Below are 19,927 nucleotides of genomic sequence, written 5' to 3' on the forward strand. Positions count from 1 at the left end.
GCTATACAACAGGAATGTACAAAGATGGTACAAAATAAAGTGACTACAGTGGCTGGGCTCTGTACTTGCCTTTTCAGAGCTCAAGTACAGTAAATGCTCGACAGTAGTGGCTCTTGCTGAAAAGCCAAAATTCTTACACTAAAATCATTCCTGAATCTCGTATTTTGCTTTGCAAATCAACTGCGTAAAACTAGGGGGTTTTGCGCTGGTGACAGTGTTTACCACTTACTGTGTTCCCATCTCCAACAATATGTGACTATAGAAAAGGTCCCGAAGTTACGCTAGTAAATGTAATGTTTAAAATCTGAAACCGTTTTTGAGAGACCTAATTAGTCTCGGAATGTGGTTTGCTTGGTTTTTTGGTTTTTATTTGTTTGGTTTTTGTTTTTTTTTTCAAAAAGCTTACACAATCTTTTAAAAGTCAAGAACAAAGATACTACACAAATTGCATTCAAGTGCATCATCTTAGCGACTTTTTCACATCCTCATTTTGAGACAGCAAATCCTCTTTAATTTTAGCACATGACTTTGACTTTTGTTTGGTTTTTATTTTAAGGCTTTATGCATACTTCTGTATTATTTATGCATCCCGTTCTGAATGTTTAAACTTGTTTTAAACATGGCCACTTTTAATTGTTAATTTATAGAGGGACTATTTTCAAAGTGCTTTTTCTACAGAACCTTAGGAAACATCCAAACGCTTCCATTTTTCAGAACATCAAATGTATTTATGAAGTGTTTGAGTCAGGGTGTCTTCTGGAACAGTATCACCATTGTATATATTTTCCTCAACTTAAAAATTAAATTACCAAGTCAGGTTTCCCATACAGAAAAAATGCAAGATGAAACACACTCTACCTTACTATGTTTGTTTATAAAGCAGAGTTGTCTGGTTTACATGGACCAAAACATGGTCCTTCATGTTTTTACAGTTTTCATTTACACATTTCTGTATTTGTGGTCAGGAGTTTTAAATATACTCAGTAATAGCACAACTTAAGACTCGCATTAGCAAAGAACAGCTTTCTCGCTAATATGGCAGACAGCATCAGTTAAATATAGTGAGAGTAAGGCTTCCCAAAGATTATTAAAATTGTTAAATTATAGTAATTTTGCCAGGCTAGTTTAATGCTTTCCCAATTTTGATACCCAAGGATAGAAGTCCAAAACAAATTTAAAACAATTTGTGTAGACAAAAAAATCAAAACAGTTTTCTAAGTAAAAATTAAGTATTTCATAACATTTTTTTCATGTAAGTTTGGAAACTATACTACCTTCCCCAAAAGCTAATAAATCAATTTCTTCCTTAATATACCAACAATCAATAGTTACATAATGTATTTGATCGAGTCTGGAAACAAGATTCCATTCATAAAAATCATTTTTAGTGCAACTATTGTCTACTTCGCTTTTTGAACAGTTGTAAGCTTTGGGAATCTCACAATCTTTTGCCTTTCTCCAGAAAAGGTCCAGAAAAGAAAAACCACTTCACATCCAATATACTGAATAAATCAGTTAAAAATTGGCTGTTCCGTTGTGTTGTTTGGTTGGGGTTTTTTTGTTTGTTGTTTTTTTTCCAAATATATAGCTTTATACATTTATAATGCCTTCAATATCTTTATCAATTTGGTTTTGGACAGGTACAGAAACACTGTACTAGTACTACTGTATCCTTGCGTCCTGAAATTCCACTTGGTGAGAATGCAAGGGTGCAAAACCCAGAGCAAAATTTCGTCCTGAGGGCACTGTTTTTAGTATTTTATTTTCTTCACATTTCAATTTTATAGGCAAATTTGTACATTATTGTTGTGTTAAAGGGGAGATGTTACAGCCAAAGAATGGTTTCAAATTTTTTTCTGAAATAACTTCGAAAGTCAACCTTAAAAAAAAAAAAAAAAAAAAAAAAAGGAACAAAGAAGTACGGGGGCTGGGGCAGAAAAAAAAAAAATCCTGATGACTTTTGTGCAACTCTTCAAAAATATTTGTTACTAGCCCCATCTTCCAAATACAGGAATTAAGCTAACTTTCCCCCCTCGCTTTGGGTTCTAGAGAAAAAACAATTCCTGACGCTTGGCCTTATATTACCTATAACAAGACAAAAGACCTTGTAATGGCTGCTGGTCTTTTTGTCACATGGCATACATAGATCAATCAATGATACATGAAGTGAGGCAATAAACTATGAGCATAACAGAATTTTAAGTTATTGGTAAAACTTTACGTTGTAAGTTCATATTGGTGAGATCTCATATACACCGAGATGCATATACATATCTATTTGTGTATCCACATGTGTAAACACACCTATGTGCATGTACAAACATGTTAAAAAAATCTTTAACTCAGTGAGAAAGGTGAGCTTTGTGAGATCCAAGGCAGAAATCCAGGTGACAAATGAGGACTATATCCAGGTCTCTGTAAAAGGAGCAGTGGAATGCCTTCCTGAAACACAAAGACGTTACCAGGAGCGTGCTCTTGAGTTTACCAGTGTGACACCTCACAGTAATTTAGGGGGTAGGGGAAATCAGAATGGCACACATTCCAGTAAAATTCATTAATAAGTTTAGAGACTTTATCTCTCCTTGTTCGGGATCAGAAACTTGTGCACCATATCAACAGTGCATTTTTCTTTGAAAAAAAACCTATTAAGATTCTTTTGTTCATCCAGAAGATGACTCCATGATGCTCCTGCAAGTGATATGAGTTTTGAGGTGCCAACCTTGTAATTACCAGCACATGGCTTTTTCTTTCAAAGGATGTATAAAAAAAAACCCAAAACCAAATCAAAATCCAAAAAGCACTTTCAAACCACAAGATACGTAAAGGTCCAGATTTCCCTTCAGAGGCAAGTCAGCAGCATTGGTGAGAAACTTGACCAGGCTGTTAAGACGACCTGATTAAAAGTGCCTTTAAAAAAAAAAAAAATTCAGTGAAGGTAGTTAAGAAAAATGAAAAATCAATTTGCAAGAAATTTCCCCTTTATGTTTTAATTAGCTTTCTTTGTTAAAAGCTTAAGTGCTCACTGAGTAACAAAATTCTCTTTATTACTGAAAAGAAAGTTCATATATAGAGACTAAAAAATGAAGAATTAATCAAGAAGATGGCCAAAATCCTCAGAGGAACAACTTTCAATCTGCTACTTTTAACACATTTACTGAGAGACTAACATACAAATTCTTCGACACAGAATTAATGTCATAGAAGTATTTGCATACAAAAAAGCTTCAGTAAGAAACTTAGCAATTTCAACTTGATTGGCAAGCTTCAGGAAACCTGGATGAAGAAGTATGTGTGAAATTATGCTCAGCTACCCACTCTGCCCTTCTACCAGCTCTATAGTAGTCAACAAAAGGGAACATGTATTTGCACCTCAACAATTTCGGAGCAGACTCTCACATCATCACATAAAGTTAAACTTGATAAAGGTGGCTGTGAAGCCAGACTGCATTAAGACTGCCACCATTTTCTGGCAACAGTGCCCTTGGGCACATAACACCTGGCCAACTTCGGTAATTTTTTTTTTTTCATTGTCTGAAGCAAGGTATTGCAGAACCGATTTTTGCAGAACGTCAGCGCTCTTACTCCCACAGCGAATATAGCACATATACAAGTGGGAAAAAGAGCTATCCTGGCACAGTGGGGATCCTGAATATCATGTCCGAGACTGTCTCCTCTGAACTACTATCACAGACAAGGGATTTTTTCATAAATATTTCAATGGTCTGAACACAGCAGTAAATACATGTTATGCGTGGGTGGACAATACCAATTACGGACTGAATAAACATACCATGTGCACAGTATCACAAAGCACAGCACAGCTATTTTGACGTTCACCTCAAAGTCTCTTAAATGCTGATAATTACTTGAACATTTATTAGTTGAATTTTACTTTACATATCCGTGTTCTTTCTATCTCCTTTCAAAAGAGGAATGAAGTGAAGAGTGTTGCATCTTTGGATTTTTCAGATGTTTTCCAGAAGCCAACCAACCAAAGACTTATTTAGAGCTTGCTCTCCATCAGACACCTTCTCCACCATTTCACAATATTTCAGCACTGCTTGCAAGAGATCTCCAACTTTCCAATTTCTTTCTCGCAGTCTTCTGGAAAGCTAAAGGGGAGACAGGAGAACACAAAACAAAACATTTTGACCAGCACATCCTGATTAACAGTTACATAAGTTATTCTTGAAACATTAGCTCATAAGAGATCAGTTGTAATGAGTTAATCGTTATTCCCACATCTATAAAAACAAAAACTTCCGCAAGAATCAGGCACTTCTCTTCAGGGCAGTTTTCACAAAATTTTCTTCTGGTGGGAGCGACATTTTCAAATGACGTGGTGCCACAGGTATGAGGGCTGTGGTTCATCAAGACTGCAAAAAACAGGAAATTCTGAACGCAAGATTAAGACATTTGCCACCCCTCCCATGCCAATAATGCACATATAAAAAGACAAAACTCAGTCTTAATAAAAGGATGTGGATTTTCCTTTCACAACTTATAGTGTGGTTTGGGTGGCACGGATGCTACCCTCAATGAAAACAGTGTCTTCAGAGTTGGGAAATTATAACAACTTGGGGAAGAGGAAAAGGTGAGGGTTAAGTTAAGCTACCACTTGGGAGCAGAGATCAGTGTAGCTGAAAACATTTATTTTCCACTCAGGATCCAAGCAAATAAAATCTTCCTTTGCTTATATGTCAAGCTCAGCTACATATGGAAAAAAGCCCACCCTAAGACAAGGATGAATTTACCAGTTCGCCCAGAAGTAAAAAAAAAATAAAAAAATCTTTTATTAAAAAACCAACCAAACAAACAAACAACCCCAAGCAAAACTCATCCCAACAAACTTTATTCCCTGTAACTTTCTGGACAACTGTCAGTGCTGCATTTAATAAATGCAATTTAGACACCCTACTTATTCGTTGGAACTGTAGAATTTTATTGCCTTTCACAGTCCCTACCATGACATTCTATGTGTTAAGTTCAAAAACAAAAAAGTCATAAATAGTATGCAGTGAAATATCTGCCACAGATACAAAATTTAAAATTCATAATGTTTCTTCTACGAGACCTGTCAGATTGCAATACGAAATTCTATTAAAAAATGAAAAGGAAGACAATCTCTCTCTGCTTCTTTACCTAGATGATGGAACTGACAAAGAATGTGGGCATAAAAGCATATATAAAACAATTAATTTCTTGAGCAAGCAGTTAACTTGAACGAGCAAAAAAGATCGTCTCTAATTTCAAATACAATACATCCTGAACACTGAAACTTTTTTCAGTGAAAAAAAATATGGCTTTTCTACATAAAAAGAACTGAAATCTGTAGTTATTTCTGTGAATTTTAAAACAGAGGACAGGAAGCAAGAGTTTTACAGTCTACGGCAGGCAATTTTGTAAATACTGTTTGTTGGTTTATAAAATAGTCATTTTTCTTATACCAGAGGGAAGTTTTGCTAATGTTCAAAGACCTACTTCAGCAAATACAGTATAAAACCTTTGTCCAAAGAAAAAGATACCACCATTATAAGACGACAGAGCCAACACCTGGCCTTCACTAATCTTTCTATTTTAATTTAGCATTCAAACTTCAATCCCACTATTCCTTTAGCAGACTGATCCGTTTCTTACTGTCAGACAAATGAAATATTGGAGTTTATTCAAAATAGACACCGGAAATCCTAACAGCGCTAGATAAGGGCTGATTAAAAATTGCATATATATGTTTTTTTTAATCCAGGCACCTGTAAAACCATGCCATCAGGCTTCGTGAGACCCCACCTGGAGTACTGCGTCCAGTTCTGGAGCTCCTTTTTAGGGCTTTTTAGGATGTCGAGTAATGGTAGGACTAGAGGGAATGGATTAAAACTAGAGATGGGTCGATTCAGACTGGACGTTAGGAAGAAGCTCTTCACCATGAGGGTGGTGAGACACTGGAACAGGTTGCCCAGAGAGGTGGTGGAAGCCCCATCCCTGGAAGTTTTTAAGGCCAGGCTGGATGGGGCTCTGAGCAACCCAGGCTAGTGGGAGATGTCCCTGCCCATGGCAGGGGGGTTGGAACTAGATGATCTTTAAGGTCCCTTCCAACCCTAACAGTTCTATGATTCTGTGATTCTCAAAGAAGTCAAGAACTATCAATTCTAATTAACTGGTTTCTTGTTCTAGCTCCTAACATGTATTTTCTTTCCTACATATGTATTTAACTTCTTTCTGCCTTGCTAAGCATAACATGTGTCCTTAAGTAAGAGTTCATACCCAGCTGCAGCAAGTAATACCTTGCTTGATACATGCTAGGAGTATTTTTGTCTTTTATACAGCCACATCACATCAGTGGCTCATTACCCTGCTGTGATCAGCTAACACAAGCCTTTCCTCCCTTCCAGAACCCACTAACTGCTTATAGAGAAAATTACTGTTTAATGTAATCTAAAGCCCACGTAACTGAGGTAACTTACCAAAGTACCTACGAGATGACCAAAACCCCAGAGCTGGCGAGTGAGCAGTATGTGGAGGTCAGTTTAGTTTTCTGCTGGGCTGCAGTGCCCTCTGGAGGTGCTTGTCTAGCTTTACTAGGGACAGAACTAAGAATGACTATTTATAATTTCAGAACCTCAGTTTGGGTCAGAGATCATTCCAATTAGGAAATGGGATGGAATTTAAAAAAAAAAAAGGTAATCCTTCCCTGCCTCCGGCGGGGGGAAAGCAGGATTTCAATTCATTTTAACATAACTGCATTTAGAGAACTAAAAATTAATCTATACAATTAAGTGAATCAATTAACTATCTTAACTTTTTCATGACTACTGCATGCCTGAAGGTTTTATGTTTTATCTTTTGGTGTCAACTCAATGTCAATTTATGACTCAAGTGTCAATTAGAAAAACCTTACAGTTTCTTAGGAGTGCATACATAACAGACATTGCTATTTGCCAGAAGGGCTCTTCTCAGTATATTCTCTTATTAGGGTAGCTAGAGTCGTGTTCAGGTACACAGCCAGCTAATAATATCTTTCCTACGTTATTCTGTGTGTTGGCTCAAAGAGTAGCACCACAACTTTGAAATCTGCTAAGTCAGACCTGGCAGAAGAATGAGAAACTTGAGAAAAAATTGAAAGGAAAAAAAAAAAAAAATAATGGCACCTGACATCTATTTTTGACTTACATGATTATGTTGCAGTGTAAGATGCAGGTGTGTCACACACACACAAAGGAGAATACTAACAACACTTGTGGGTCCTACCAGTAGCCTGCCTGAGTATTTGCAACACTGCAATTCACATACAAGCAGCATGAAATAGATGGATTGATCTTCAAAAGATGGCAAAAATGGCTCCCGAGGTCAGAATGATTGTAGTCACTAAACCCAACTCATTCACATCAAAAGAACTTCAGAGAATGCTGAGGCAGGCATGTGAGAACAGAAGAAGTGAAGTACTTTCTTCTTCATATTAGGACACTTACGATCCATAACGGGAGAGGAATATATGAATATAAGCATTAAACCCACCAGTTTAAAATAAAAACAGAAATAGAGAAAAATACTCTCAAACTGCCTTCTAGTTTATGAAAGCTTGAAGTCCACTCTAAGTGTCAGAACTAATGTACAACAGAATCATAGAATGATTTGGGTTGGAAGGGACCTTAAAGACAGTCTCGTTCCAACCCCCCTGCCATGGGCAGGGACACCTCCCGCTAGACCAGGCTGCTCAAAGCCCCATCCAGCCTGGCCTCGAACACTTCCAGGGATGGGGCATCCACAGCTTTTCTGGGCAACCTGTTCCAGTGCCTCACCACCCTCATACTGAAGAAGTCTAGAGTAACTAAGCACCATAGGTGCCCACATTCATCTAAGTTTGGGAGACTATTTAGTCATACTGTCCTCTACTTCCTGGCCACCCCCCTTTTCTCCTGAAATGATGATTTTAACTTTGGAAAGCACCAAGTTGAAGACTCATTGCTAGATTTGGGAACTGGGAGCAAGCTTTTCCTTCCTTAATATACTGATATGCACATTAAGTTGTTTTTGACAAGATGTTAATTATTAAAAACATACTAATGGTGTCATGTTAACACTTTTTCACGTTACCAAGTCACAACATAAAAATCTTTGATAATTTATCATTCATATCAACCTCATCATTAGAGACAATGCCTACATATCTGTTAGTTTAGCCTTTCAATAGCCAGGTAATGTAAAAATAATTCCTTGGAAGAAGATTAAAAAGAGAATAGGTCAAACGTAATAAATGCCAAATCACCACATGCAGTTTGGTGCGTAGCCACAAAGGAATAATTTTTATGATTTTATAGGAATAAGAATTTTCACTTATATGTTTGTGATGGAAAAACTCAGGTCAGTGCATATACCAAAATTTTGACCGTTCCCTAAGAGATGCCAATTGCTAAAGCCTAACTTTTTAAACTTCCGCTTTCTATTTGGTCACATATTAAATTCAATCTATAAAACCAAAACAAAGGCACGTAAAAATGAAACAATCTTACTGAGCCTTCTTTCTTAATAGTTTTAGTTGCAGTTACTTACAGAATAAAAACATATTTAATATTTAATTAGAACCTAAACTTTTTTGTGATAAGAAAATGTGCATTCGATAGCAAAAAAAAAAAATGAGGCAGAACATCAAAATATTGTTAGAAATTAAATTGTATGAGAAGTTCTCAGGAAGATTCAGTTTATAGATAATTAAATACTAAGTAAAAATGCTCGAAAAAATACATTTTTCACTAAATAAAAATGCTGTAATTGTGTCCTCTTTGGAGTAAAACAAGGAGAACAACTAGTGTAACAAGTTAACTCAGCTTTGATTAATACTGTTTTCTTTATTGTACATACACAGGCTAAACAGGCTGTTCCACTTTGACCTCTCAGGATTTAAATAATGATTTTCCTCAACAGCAAATACCTCAGTATTATGGAGTGGCAAATGAGGCAGTAGCAGCTGGTGCATCACAGCAAATGGAAATAAAGCAAATCCTTTCCCTTCCTCACCACCCATCAAACCCAAGTACGTACCAAGACAAATTCCCTTGTAGCAGTGTCATGAAAGTGAAGATCAGACACCTCTGTTTCAGAAGCTGCCAGCCACTGGAGCGCTGCTCTGAGTTGGGGGTCCACTAGATTTGGTTCCAGATCGATATTCACTATTGCTAAAGTCTTCCGTATTTGCTCCGAACCTACCATTAAAAATACAAATCATCAAATACATAGCTTCAAATTGTTTCCAAAAAGTCTCTGTAGTTCACTGTTTAGACTATATTTTCTTAAAAACCTCAATTTAATACACACAGATAATATAAAAGGAAAAAATCATGCTGGTCTGAAGTGCTTCTGTACTTTCACATAAGGAAGCACTGTATATCCCATTTACAATTGTACGCGAATATAGCTGAATACTAAGAGACATCTAAGCTATAACATACATTCCAAACAACAAGGAATTTAACACAGGCTTTCATAAACTTTTTGAACAGCAATGGCTCTCACATTATCCATCAGTCATTTCTGTTTCCAAACTGCTATTTTTCACCATGCCTTCATCTACTAAATTTTTAAAAAGTGTGTATTTCAGAATTCTTTCCTGTACAGGCAGACTGATCAGATCGCCTCCAATTTTTTCCAAAATATAGTGCTGTTTTTACTGAGGTCTATCCAATTTTTCAAAACTTGCTTTACAGCATGGGTTCCAAAAATTAACATTAGTATTGAAAAAAGCAGTTGCATTAGAAACACATAGAAACTACAGCATTGTCATCTTCTGTTCCCACTCTGAATTTCTGTATCCAGCTGTCACAGTAATCCACTCTCAGAACCCACTAAGCATGTGTGTAGTCCTCTCCGAGTTGTTCTTGAAGTCTCTGCTTCCAGACTACTGGACTTAACTCCCTAGAAACATAGAATATATTTGCAATAAAAACATATGTTCATGTGCAGTTTACCTCAGCCTCACTACTCTTCCAATCAAGCTTATAAAAATTGAGGTACATAAGGTATTCATTCCTCACTGAAGAAGTTAAGGAAGATGAAATAGATCCCCCAGGACGAAAAAGACAGAGAAAATTAACTAGTGGAACTGTCAACATAAATGTGCTATTGGTGGACAACAGAATACTTGTCAAGGAGCCCCAAAATCGAGTATCTTTATAGGAGAAAGTCCCAATTATAAAAAAAAATATGACACTTAGTGGATAGAAAGCACTGTGGTAATGTATCACTGGGAGATTTCTATATATTGTTCAGTTTTATAAAACAGATGTACATTTGGTAATAACAAGGCTGTGTTTCAAATTCTTTGGTGAACCAGGTGCAGTCAGCTTAGAAAAATTCCTAGGTATGGCATGAACAGAACTTCCAAATGTATATGAGCAGGTACAAAGGTTTTCTACTTGGAATACTCAGTCAGTCTCACCTCCATGCCTGGTAAGATTATAGAGCAGATCCTCCTGGAGGCACTGCTGAGGCAGAAGAATAATGAAGAGGTCATTGGGTACAATCAACACGGCTTCACCAAGGACAAATCGTGCCTGACAAACCTGGTGGCCTTCTATGAGAAGGTCACAACATCAATATACAAGGGGAGAGCAACTGACGTCATTTACCTGGACCTGAGCAAAGCCTTTGACACTGTCCCGCATGACATCCTGGTCTCCAAGCTGATAAAATATGGGTTTGATGGATGGACAATTCAGTGGATAAAGAACTGGCTTGATGGCCGCAACCAAAGAGTGGCTGTCAATGGGTCCATGTCCAAGTGGAGGCCAGTGACGAGTGGAGTCCCTCAAGGATCAGTACTGGGACCGGTCTTGTTTAACATCTTCGTCAGCGACATGGACAGTGGCACAGAGTGCACCCTCAGCAAGTTTGCCGATGACACCAAGCTGTGTGGGGCAGCTGACACGCTGGAGGGAAGGGATGCCATCCAGAGGGACCTTGACAGGCTGGAGAAGTGGGCCCATGCCAACCTCATGAAACTCAACAAGACCAAGTGCAGAGTCCTCCATCTGGGTCGGGGCAATCCCAAGCACAGATATAGGCTGGGCAGTGACTGCCTTGAGCGCAGCCCTGAAGAAAAGGACTTGGGGGTGCTGGTGGACGAGAAGCTCAACATGAGCCGTCAGTGTGCACTAGCAGCCCAGAAAGCCAATCGTATCCTGGGCTGCACCAGAAGCATGGCCAGCAGGTCGAGGGAGGTGATTCTCCCCCTCTACTCCACTCTCGTGAGACCCCACCTGGAGTACTGCATCCAGTTCTGGAGCTCCTACTACAAGAAAGATATAGACGTGCTGGAACGTGTCCAGAGAAGGGCCACGAGGATGATCAGAGGGCTGGAGCACCTCTCCTATGAGGACAGACTGAGAGAGTTGGCGTTGTTCAGTCTGGAGAAAAGAAGGCTCCGAGGAGACCTTAGAGTGGCCTACAAGTATCTTAACGGGGCCTACAAGAAAGCTGGTGAGGGACTTTTTAGGATGTCAGGTAATGGCAGGAATAGAGGGAATGGATTAAAACTAGAGATGAGTTGATTCAGACTGGACGTTAGGAAGAAGTTCTTCACCATGAGGGTGGTGAGACACTGGACCAGGTTGCCCAGAGAGGTGGTGGAAGCCCCATCCCTGGAAGTTTTTAAGGCCAGGCTGGATGGGGCTCTGAGCAACCCGGGCTAGTGGGAGATGTCCCTGCCCACGGCAGGGGGGTTGGAACTAGATGATCTTTAAGGTCCCTTCCAACCCTAACAATTCTATGATTCTATGAATACTATTTAAATGGTCCTACAATGAAAGTAACAGAAAGACTCTTTTCAAAACAACAGCGAAATGGTGAAGAAATTAAACTGGAAAAACTTCACCAGAAAATCCTTAATACACAATAAAGCAGTCTGTTGGACTCCCGGAGACACCAAAACTGTGTAAAGAAATAAAATCAAGCACTATTTTAACTGAGCAATTTGAGCATTTGAGATGCTTTTTTAAGCTGAGACCAAAAGAAAGCAATGGTATATTTGTAACCTAGATGAAACCTACAGAGCAGAAGATATTTTAATTATAATTATTTCCTAAGGAAAAAATACTCAATAATTTAGTTTAGTTTTATTTCCTTATAACCTTACAGTCAGATCTGATTTTTAAAAAAATAAATTTAAAAGATGTGGTTCACTTCCATATATTTTTCCAAGAGCTTAAAGAAAAAAAAAAAGAAATGACCACACATCTTTCTGCTTACGTCAAGACTATTTGAAGATGTGTAACATGACTGAATATCCTCTGTAAGTGGGCAGCAGAGGTTTCTTGAAACACTTATTTCATGTTCAGAGTATACCCAACACAAAGAAAAGCTCTGTTACCACTTGCTCTAACATCAGCTCATCTTTAAATCCGCCTCACACACTGTGTATTCAGGCTGTCCTCATTTGAGTTAACAACCTTTGGCACTTCTATCAGACCGGAACCAGTGCAGAGATCTTCTAAGAACCATGAAGTTGTAACAAAATTTTGGATAGACCCTATTTTATATTTCACTAAGAAGAAAGAGATTACAGCAAACGCATTGAATCCAAGTTTTTTCATTGTTTCTCATGACTCCTCTTCCAAGGTTAATATGGCCAATTTGAGTAACTTCTTCAGTATCTCAAACATAGCCATGCAGAGCATTGCCATGGCTCCTTATTTTACAAAGAAGTTATTCTATGCATACAAATGTATGCTTTCAACAAGCTCATCAGAGTTCACTACCTTACATTATTAAGTACATGTACGAGCATCAGAGACATCCCAAAGGCTGTAAATTTCAGTGGTGTACCAAGAGATGTATGTAGGGTACTAATCTAAGAATATATTCTGACACTTGATTGACATGCATTATGATGTATAAGGATAACAGGGTTGTCAGCTTGTTTTGCAGACTACAGAAGCAAAGAATTAACAAAAATAATTCATGTAGAGCGCACAGGTCAAGCACAATTCTATATGCTGGAACTGACATTACCTTCTACAGCATCCTTGGAGTCTTCATCTTTATCTTCTGTTCCATCACTGTATTTTAAAAATAAAACAAAAATATTAGTACAATCCAATATATGCACAATAAATGTAGTCAACCCTAAGACTGTAATGAAGGTTAAAGGACAGGAAGATCATAAAAGAATTACGAAGTGATCATGAAAAGAAGCTTTGCTTCTCACACCATTTCATGTTGGGAACAGATTTACTGTCAACTTCACAAGATTTGCTCTTAGGGAAAGAAGGGAGAAAAGAGAAACAAGAGAAGGGTGTTAAAAAGAAAGATTTTAATATGAAGACTTTGTAAAATAAGAAGAAAACTTGTTGATTTTAATTAAGGAAGACAGATTAGTTTTAATTCATATGTGAAAAGGCTGAGCCGTCTTATGTCACAAGTATGAACAGCTATAGATTATTCAAAGCTGTAAGTCATAAGCGTTCTAGAAAAACTAATTACCAAGCAATTTTGCAAGTTTCCACAAGCTAAAGGAAAAAACAGAAATCCTGTAGGAAGCAAGCTCTAGTTTGCATGAAAAAGTGAATCTAAAGACTTGTAAAACTGCAAGCAAGAACATGCACAAAAAGGACCTTCCATTTTGCAAGCAGAACACATTTGTCAGTTTAGCAGAGCAAAATTTAACCATTCCGTATGGATTAATTAATGAAGAAATCATATTGTGATTAAATGAGAAGAGTGCGAATAAAGTACCAGCATAAAAAAAAAAAAAGCACGTATTTTTATTTTCCAAAATGATGATTTCATGCATTAATTATGAGGAACCCATCTGGTTTATATTTCTCAACTCAACCAACCTGTCTGATGTTGGAAAGGATAAATTCTCCTCATACATATCCCCTTCTAAACCAAGACTGCTCCAGCTACTGCTGTTACCATTACTGCCAGGAGAAGAAGAGAACACAGCTGAACTAGAAAAGAACAATACCTCAAACTAGAACCTTCATTTTCCTTAGAGCTGTTTTATCAAGACATTTAATGCGAGAGCATTGAAACTTCCTAAACAGGTTTGCTGGAACCGAGTACAAACCCGATTGTCAGTGCTATTCACAGCGGCTACGTGCACAATAATGCAAAACTGCTAAAGTTTCAGTACGCAGGTGAAAGTATTAATTTTTACTCATTAATTTTCCATATCAGTCCTAGCAGTAATTCTGTCCTCAGGTCTAAGCACATTGCTCGTTATTTATACAAGCTCAACAATTTCAATATGATTACTCACAGGAATATGGTTCCAACTATAATATTTGCCTAAGGACTAGCTAGGAGTTATTAAAATTATACATTGTGAAGACAACTGCACAAATAAAATCCTTCCAACTCACTCCAAAAATCCAGCAATGATCGCCAACATCTGATGAAACATGAAACAGAATTCTTAGAGCAAATAAAAAAATCTTTTTAAAAAAATTCTGAATATTGTTCTACAAGCTCATTTTTTAAAAATGGGGAGGGGGTTATAGATCAGTGAAAACAATACTAAAAAGATGAATTCACTCACAGTTCATAAACATACTACTTTTATTCCATGACTACATTCAAGCCAATGCAAAGAACTGAAAAAACTGAGCATGTCCTTACACTGGTACATTTCAGGCAAGATAATTAGCAGAGTTTGTTAAGTCTGTGCTTATGTACAAGATTGAGCCACTCATATGATTAAATCTCCTGTTTCTCAACTTTATACCTCCCCCAGAGTATATCTGGAAGCTTTCCAAAATAGGATTTCAAGATAACCAGCATTCTTTGAGAAAGCTAGATTGTCTACTATAGATGCTATATGACGAGCCATGAAGCAACTCCAGAGAACAACTGCTGCAAGAAGATGCCTTCTTCACTTAAGTTTTGCGTGACTGTTAAAGCTCTTCTTTTCCACTCATTCCACTCAAGGTAAATACTAAAATTTAAAACCATGAATGGTGTAAAGAAACATTTCAAGAGACGGTCATTAATCTATTTCAAGAGTCTGCCAGTAACATCACCACCTATCAGTGTCCCTTGCTTTCCAGTATGCCAGCTTGGATCCTAATTTCAAAACAGTAACAGCAGGTTAGCAAGCCTGTAATATGAACACACCCTAGCAGACAAATATATATGTGTGTGTGTGTGCAAAGAATAATCAAACAGTTCTCTCGTTATGCAAAAAAGAAAAAAGAAAATTAAAGAGCAGCAGCTTCCAAATCAACCAACTTGATCTGCACAGAGAATGCAAACCTGGTCTTAAGAACATGTCTCAAGCTACTGTGTGAGACTATCCGAAGTATTAAATTTGGTTTGAATTACGTGGATAGAAGAGATTTAACATAGCCTATCGATACCAATACTTTGCACTCAAACAGCCTCTTTCACTTAAAGTTATATATGCATAACGTTAAGTGGAAGTAAAAGCTGCTCCAATTCTCCGATCGAAGGAAAAAAAGTATTTGCAACCTAACAGAATGACCTCACACATACTACTATTCTGATTAGATAAGAGATTAATGTATTTTTAAGATGTCAAACTTAGTCTGAAATAATCATATATTTAATCATATGATTATAATGCATAGCAATGTATAAGACTTTTTTGTATAGTGATCTTTATTTTGTTTTAAGATGGCAAACTAACAGTCTTAAAAGTAAAGTCTTGCAACCACAGAACAGGCAATAGACAAAGGCATTATAACGCTTCTGTAATGCTTCATGCAGTTCTTCAACATGAGCCAGCAGAAGAATTAAAAGAAAAGCTTTCCACTTTGGGAAACATATGACAACTATAACTCAGATCATCTGCTTTGAGATTCTGCGTTATGTACATACAGCCAAAGGCAAGAGACTTCTGCTCTGAATTATAACCTAACCTGGATGCTCCGATTCATGCCCTGGAAAAGCCTACATCTATGCCTATACCTATACATTAACTATAGAGAAAGCCTAACACTATTTTATTTCTCAATTAAAGTAACTAACATTAGGCACGCAAAGCAGAAGATACAAGAACTCCCCTGCATAATTAACTTTACCAAATCTGGTAAAGAACTTTCATTCCTATTTCCATTCAAATGGAACTGCAATGACTGTGCTTTGATAATTCTTTCCAAGTTGTCTTGCTGCCTTGTTTACAGATAGTTTAATCCTCTGTGAAGTACTGAAGTATAATTTTTATATTGATCTGAGACACAAACAGCATATACCATTTCAACAGAGCCACTACAAAAAATGTTGTGGGGTTTTTTTTCCCCCTGAAGTAAAGCAACTCAAGGTAAACTGAACTGGACCACTGCAGCTTGTACTGTTGTGCTGTTTTCTGGAGATTGCGATCCTGTGTTCCAAAAAAATTTCAACTACCGTAAATAGAATCTCTGGGTTTATCATTACGAAGATAATTTCCAAAATGTCAGCTAAAGGAGTCTCAAGTATGAGCATCCACTGAACACTGCAAACAGCTTGGAAAATACTGGGGGAAGGGAGATGTCCTCTCTCACCAAGTAAAACTTGTATAACGTTCACTATGCCACTTAATTATATTGTACCAACACTACTAAAAAATTGGTATAACGATATCTAGTACCTCAAAGATAGTACAACAAGACTGCTGACAGCTGCTTAGACACAAGGAAGCCACTTGCATTAAGAAATAGCTGCCAGGGGAGCAATGTTACCTGACAGTACATTTAAATGTTTCAAATTGACATGGTTTACATATAACCATCCCTAACTATAAGGAAAAAAACCAAAACCAACCAAACAAAAGAAACCCCAAAACGTCAAAGTTTCAACTGTTGTAACTGCATAATGAATGCCCCTTCTATGACTGAATGGCATTTTCCTGTTTAATAAAACAGTTTATACTAAAAAGAGAAAATGAAAGCAATAAATTTTCATCAGTGCCATGCAATTTTTTAGTTCTTTAGAAGACGATAACACTGTTCTAGAAACAGTGTTATTACTGAACCTTGTTTTGTTACAGAAGGTCTCTCCCCAAATATATTTTTACTTAGGGCAATAACCCCAGGTCCTGTCACTTCCACCTGCTAAACCTCAGCAACACAAGTGAACACATGTGCTGCTACCAATCCACAGCTGGCTTTGTAAAACTAGCTCATCAATTTGTGCATGCCAGTTTCTTCTGCCAACACCTTGCTGTCCAAATCATGCCTCCCCTTCTCTGAGTAAAATGCTAATTTAGTTCACTCCTCTTATGAGCCACAGATTTTCTTGCAAGTTATAGAAATTACCTTTTTTTCATTTAAATCTGTTTTGGGGATGATAAACACACAACAAATACAACATGAGCACTTCAGGTACAGCAATATTCTTAAACGTTTTTTTTCTAGCATCAACTAACCTATATTTTATTCACTATTTGTAACTGCCAGTATACTGAATACTATTCCTTATACTCTGGATTTCGTCATGTAAGTCTGAACTCATTTTCACTCATTCAACAACAGATGATATTTCATTAAAATAACTTTAAGGCAATGTATTCTCTTACAAAATTATTCAGTTGTATGAGTGATAAATCATAGTAGTGGTTTGATTAAATTACTTAGTTCAGCAAAACATGAAAAATATCGTACACATTTAAGCAAGTAGTTTCACTTTGATACCAAATAACCCATCTGTACATTACATAAGGAAGTATATCCCTCATATTTTCTCTAATCTCAGTGCTGCTGTAAGCACTAACTAAAAAGAAAAAAAAAAATTTCTCCCCCGTTTCTGCTGTTCTTCAACAGAAATGCTGATCCTTCTGCATTAACGTAAGTGGTATATCAATCATAAAAAACTAACCTTACTCATTCCTCATATATTCCTTATATAGAAGCTTGGGCCACAACTCTCAATATAATTTTCCCTGGCAACAGGCAGAGACATTGCATATCTTTAAAATTCCCATTCTAATATTTGTTAGTTATCAATCAGCCGGGGTAAGTGTTGTGAGAAGCTCCATGGAAAATGTTACTACCCTGAACAGGTAAGTTACAATATTACAGACCTGTAAGCTCATGGCTAGTAGTACATAAATATTCCACCAACATCAGTTAGAACAGCTTATAAATTCAACTCCCAAAAGAGATAAAAATTGCTGTTAAAGCTCCTCATGCAAAGTCTTCAATAATAGATGATTCTTAATGATTAAGTTTTAGTATTTCAGAGCAAAACTAAAAAACAATACTTTCCAGTCATATTTTATGCATCGTGGTTGTTTTTAAAAGGTCTGTATCTTTCACTAATATTTAAATTATATATGTACAGTTTTACTTGATGTGACTTCCTGATATCAATGCACACTCCACGCATTTACAGAGTGTATAATATGAACATTCCCGGGCAACAACATTTTGTAAGAACACAAAAGCATAATATCAGAGCCCTATATAATAAAAGGGTCATTGTGAAGAAAAAATAAGCTCTTCTCCCCCAGCCCCCAGGAGAAAACCACTTGATGCCAAGTAATTTGACATCAACGTAACTGTTTAACTATACTAACGTGTTTATAATTACCTGTCACTGAGGTGAAGAAAACTGCTGCTCTCATCAGGATGTTCATCTTCAAAACTTAGATTGGACCAGCTGCCCGTGCTATCATCACCAATACTAAGACTCATCTGCTGGCTAACAATAGATTCAACAGAGTGAAATCCTTCTCTTCCAACAGAGCTAAACAAAAATTTAAGACAAAAACATCACTGCATTTCATGCTGATCTGTGTTAGTTCATTTACAGCAATTTAACACCATTTCAAAGACACTGAAGTCCAAGGGGAAAAAAAAAAAGGGGAGGGAGGGCATTAATTTGTACCCTATTCTCAACATAAGAAATGGACCACCCAAATGAATTTGAAGTTTCATTGCTATTTGAAATTTCATTGCTATTTGGAATTCTTCCACAGAGGGAGTGGCACAAATAATTCTCTCATTTGGAAGATTATTTGCTATAAAACACAGAAGGCATTTTAGTCTTACAGACTGTCTTACAGAAACTTTTTAAGCAAAAGACTTAACATTTTTGAACTTGTTCACCATAGCAGTTTGGCTGCTTCTCCTCCCTGCTTTCAGGACAACCAGCTACATGGTCTGCTATTGTAGGCAAAGTGCTGAAGTACCCACTTGTGTTTAAAACATTAGGATTCCGTTTTTTTAAAAAGGCCTTTCTGTAGATAAAGATTTGTCTTTCTGCTTCAAGGAAGTGTAGCAACACATGACCCATAGAGAATTTTTCCCTCAGGAAACAAATTTAAAATCTTACCCAAAAACCAATCAAGCAAGTATGCTCAATAGAAGGTAGCCTTTAAAAGGCAATTCAAAAGATCTAAAAAAAAGGTTACAACATGAGAACATGCAAACTGTGATTACCTACATAGAAATTAAATGGTAGAAAGTTCAAGAAAAATTATCATCCTACTACCACCATAGCAAGGAGCCACTAGTTAAAAAGCTACCCTTAACCACATCACAGGCAACACCTTGCTCCAGCGAGCATGATTTTTTGCAGACAAACATGTAGCTTCGAATAAATAGTTTAACTGTTTGAACTAGAACCCATTTGGGCAATAAAAAGGCGGTTTTCCCCCATTTTTAGTTACAGTTATGCCAGCACTAGCAACGGTTCTTTTCTCCACATAAGGCAGCTTCTCAAGAAACATGTGCATTACACACCATATATTAGATGATGATGTAAGAAACATAAATTTTGTCATGTTAAAACTGTAATATCGTCTCTTTGCCACAGATAAAATAATAAACAGCATCTCTTTGAAACCTGTATTTTATTGCTGTTATATTCTAACTAGAAATTTTAAATAATATTTTAAGTAGTCATTCAGAAAAAGTATCTTTGATGCTGCAGGTATAGAAAACCAGCACCACATTACTACTATTTTTTTGGTCACACACTAAGGACTCCACTCTGT

At 37.0% G+C, this 19,927-nt stretch overlaps 1 protein-coding gene across 4 annotated transcripts in view; it reads right to left on the reverse strand.

Moving 5' to 3' along the window:
* Positions 1-294: 294 nt before the first annotated feature.
* The window catches only part of AKAP11 (A-kinase anchoring protein 11), a 45,743-nt gene continuing 26,110 nt past the window's right edge, over positions 295-19,927 (reverse strand). For 3 of the 4 annotated variants that reach the window (XM_054207017.1, XM_054207024.1, XM_054207043.1), the window contains 5 exons: positions 18,520-18,675; positions 13,827-13,910; positions 13,000-13,046; positions 9,037-9,197; positions 295-4,112 (listed from right to left, as the gene is read on the reverse strand). In XM_054207017.1, the coding sequence (XP_054062992.1) occupies positions 3,966-4,112; positions 9,037-9,197; positions 13,000-13,046; positions 13,827-13,910; positions 18,520-18,675 (595 nt within the window). In that variant the 3' untranslated portion in view covers positions 295-3,965. The remainder of the gene's footprint in view (positions 4,113-9,036; positions 9,198-12,999; positions 13,047-13,826; positions 13,911-18,519; positions 18,676-19,927) is intronic. The other variant, XM_054207033.1, reaches the window with a different exon arrangement.

Source organism: Rissa tridactyla, chromosome 1, assembly GCF_028500815.1.
Source record: "Rissa tridactyla isolate bRisTri1 chromosome 1, bRisTri1.patW.cur.20221130, whole genome shotgun sequence".
Taxonomy (NCBI): Eukaryota; Metazoa; Chordata; class Aves; order Charadriiformes; family Laridae; genus Rissa; species Rissa tridactyla.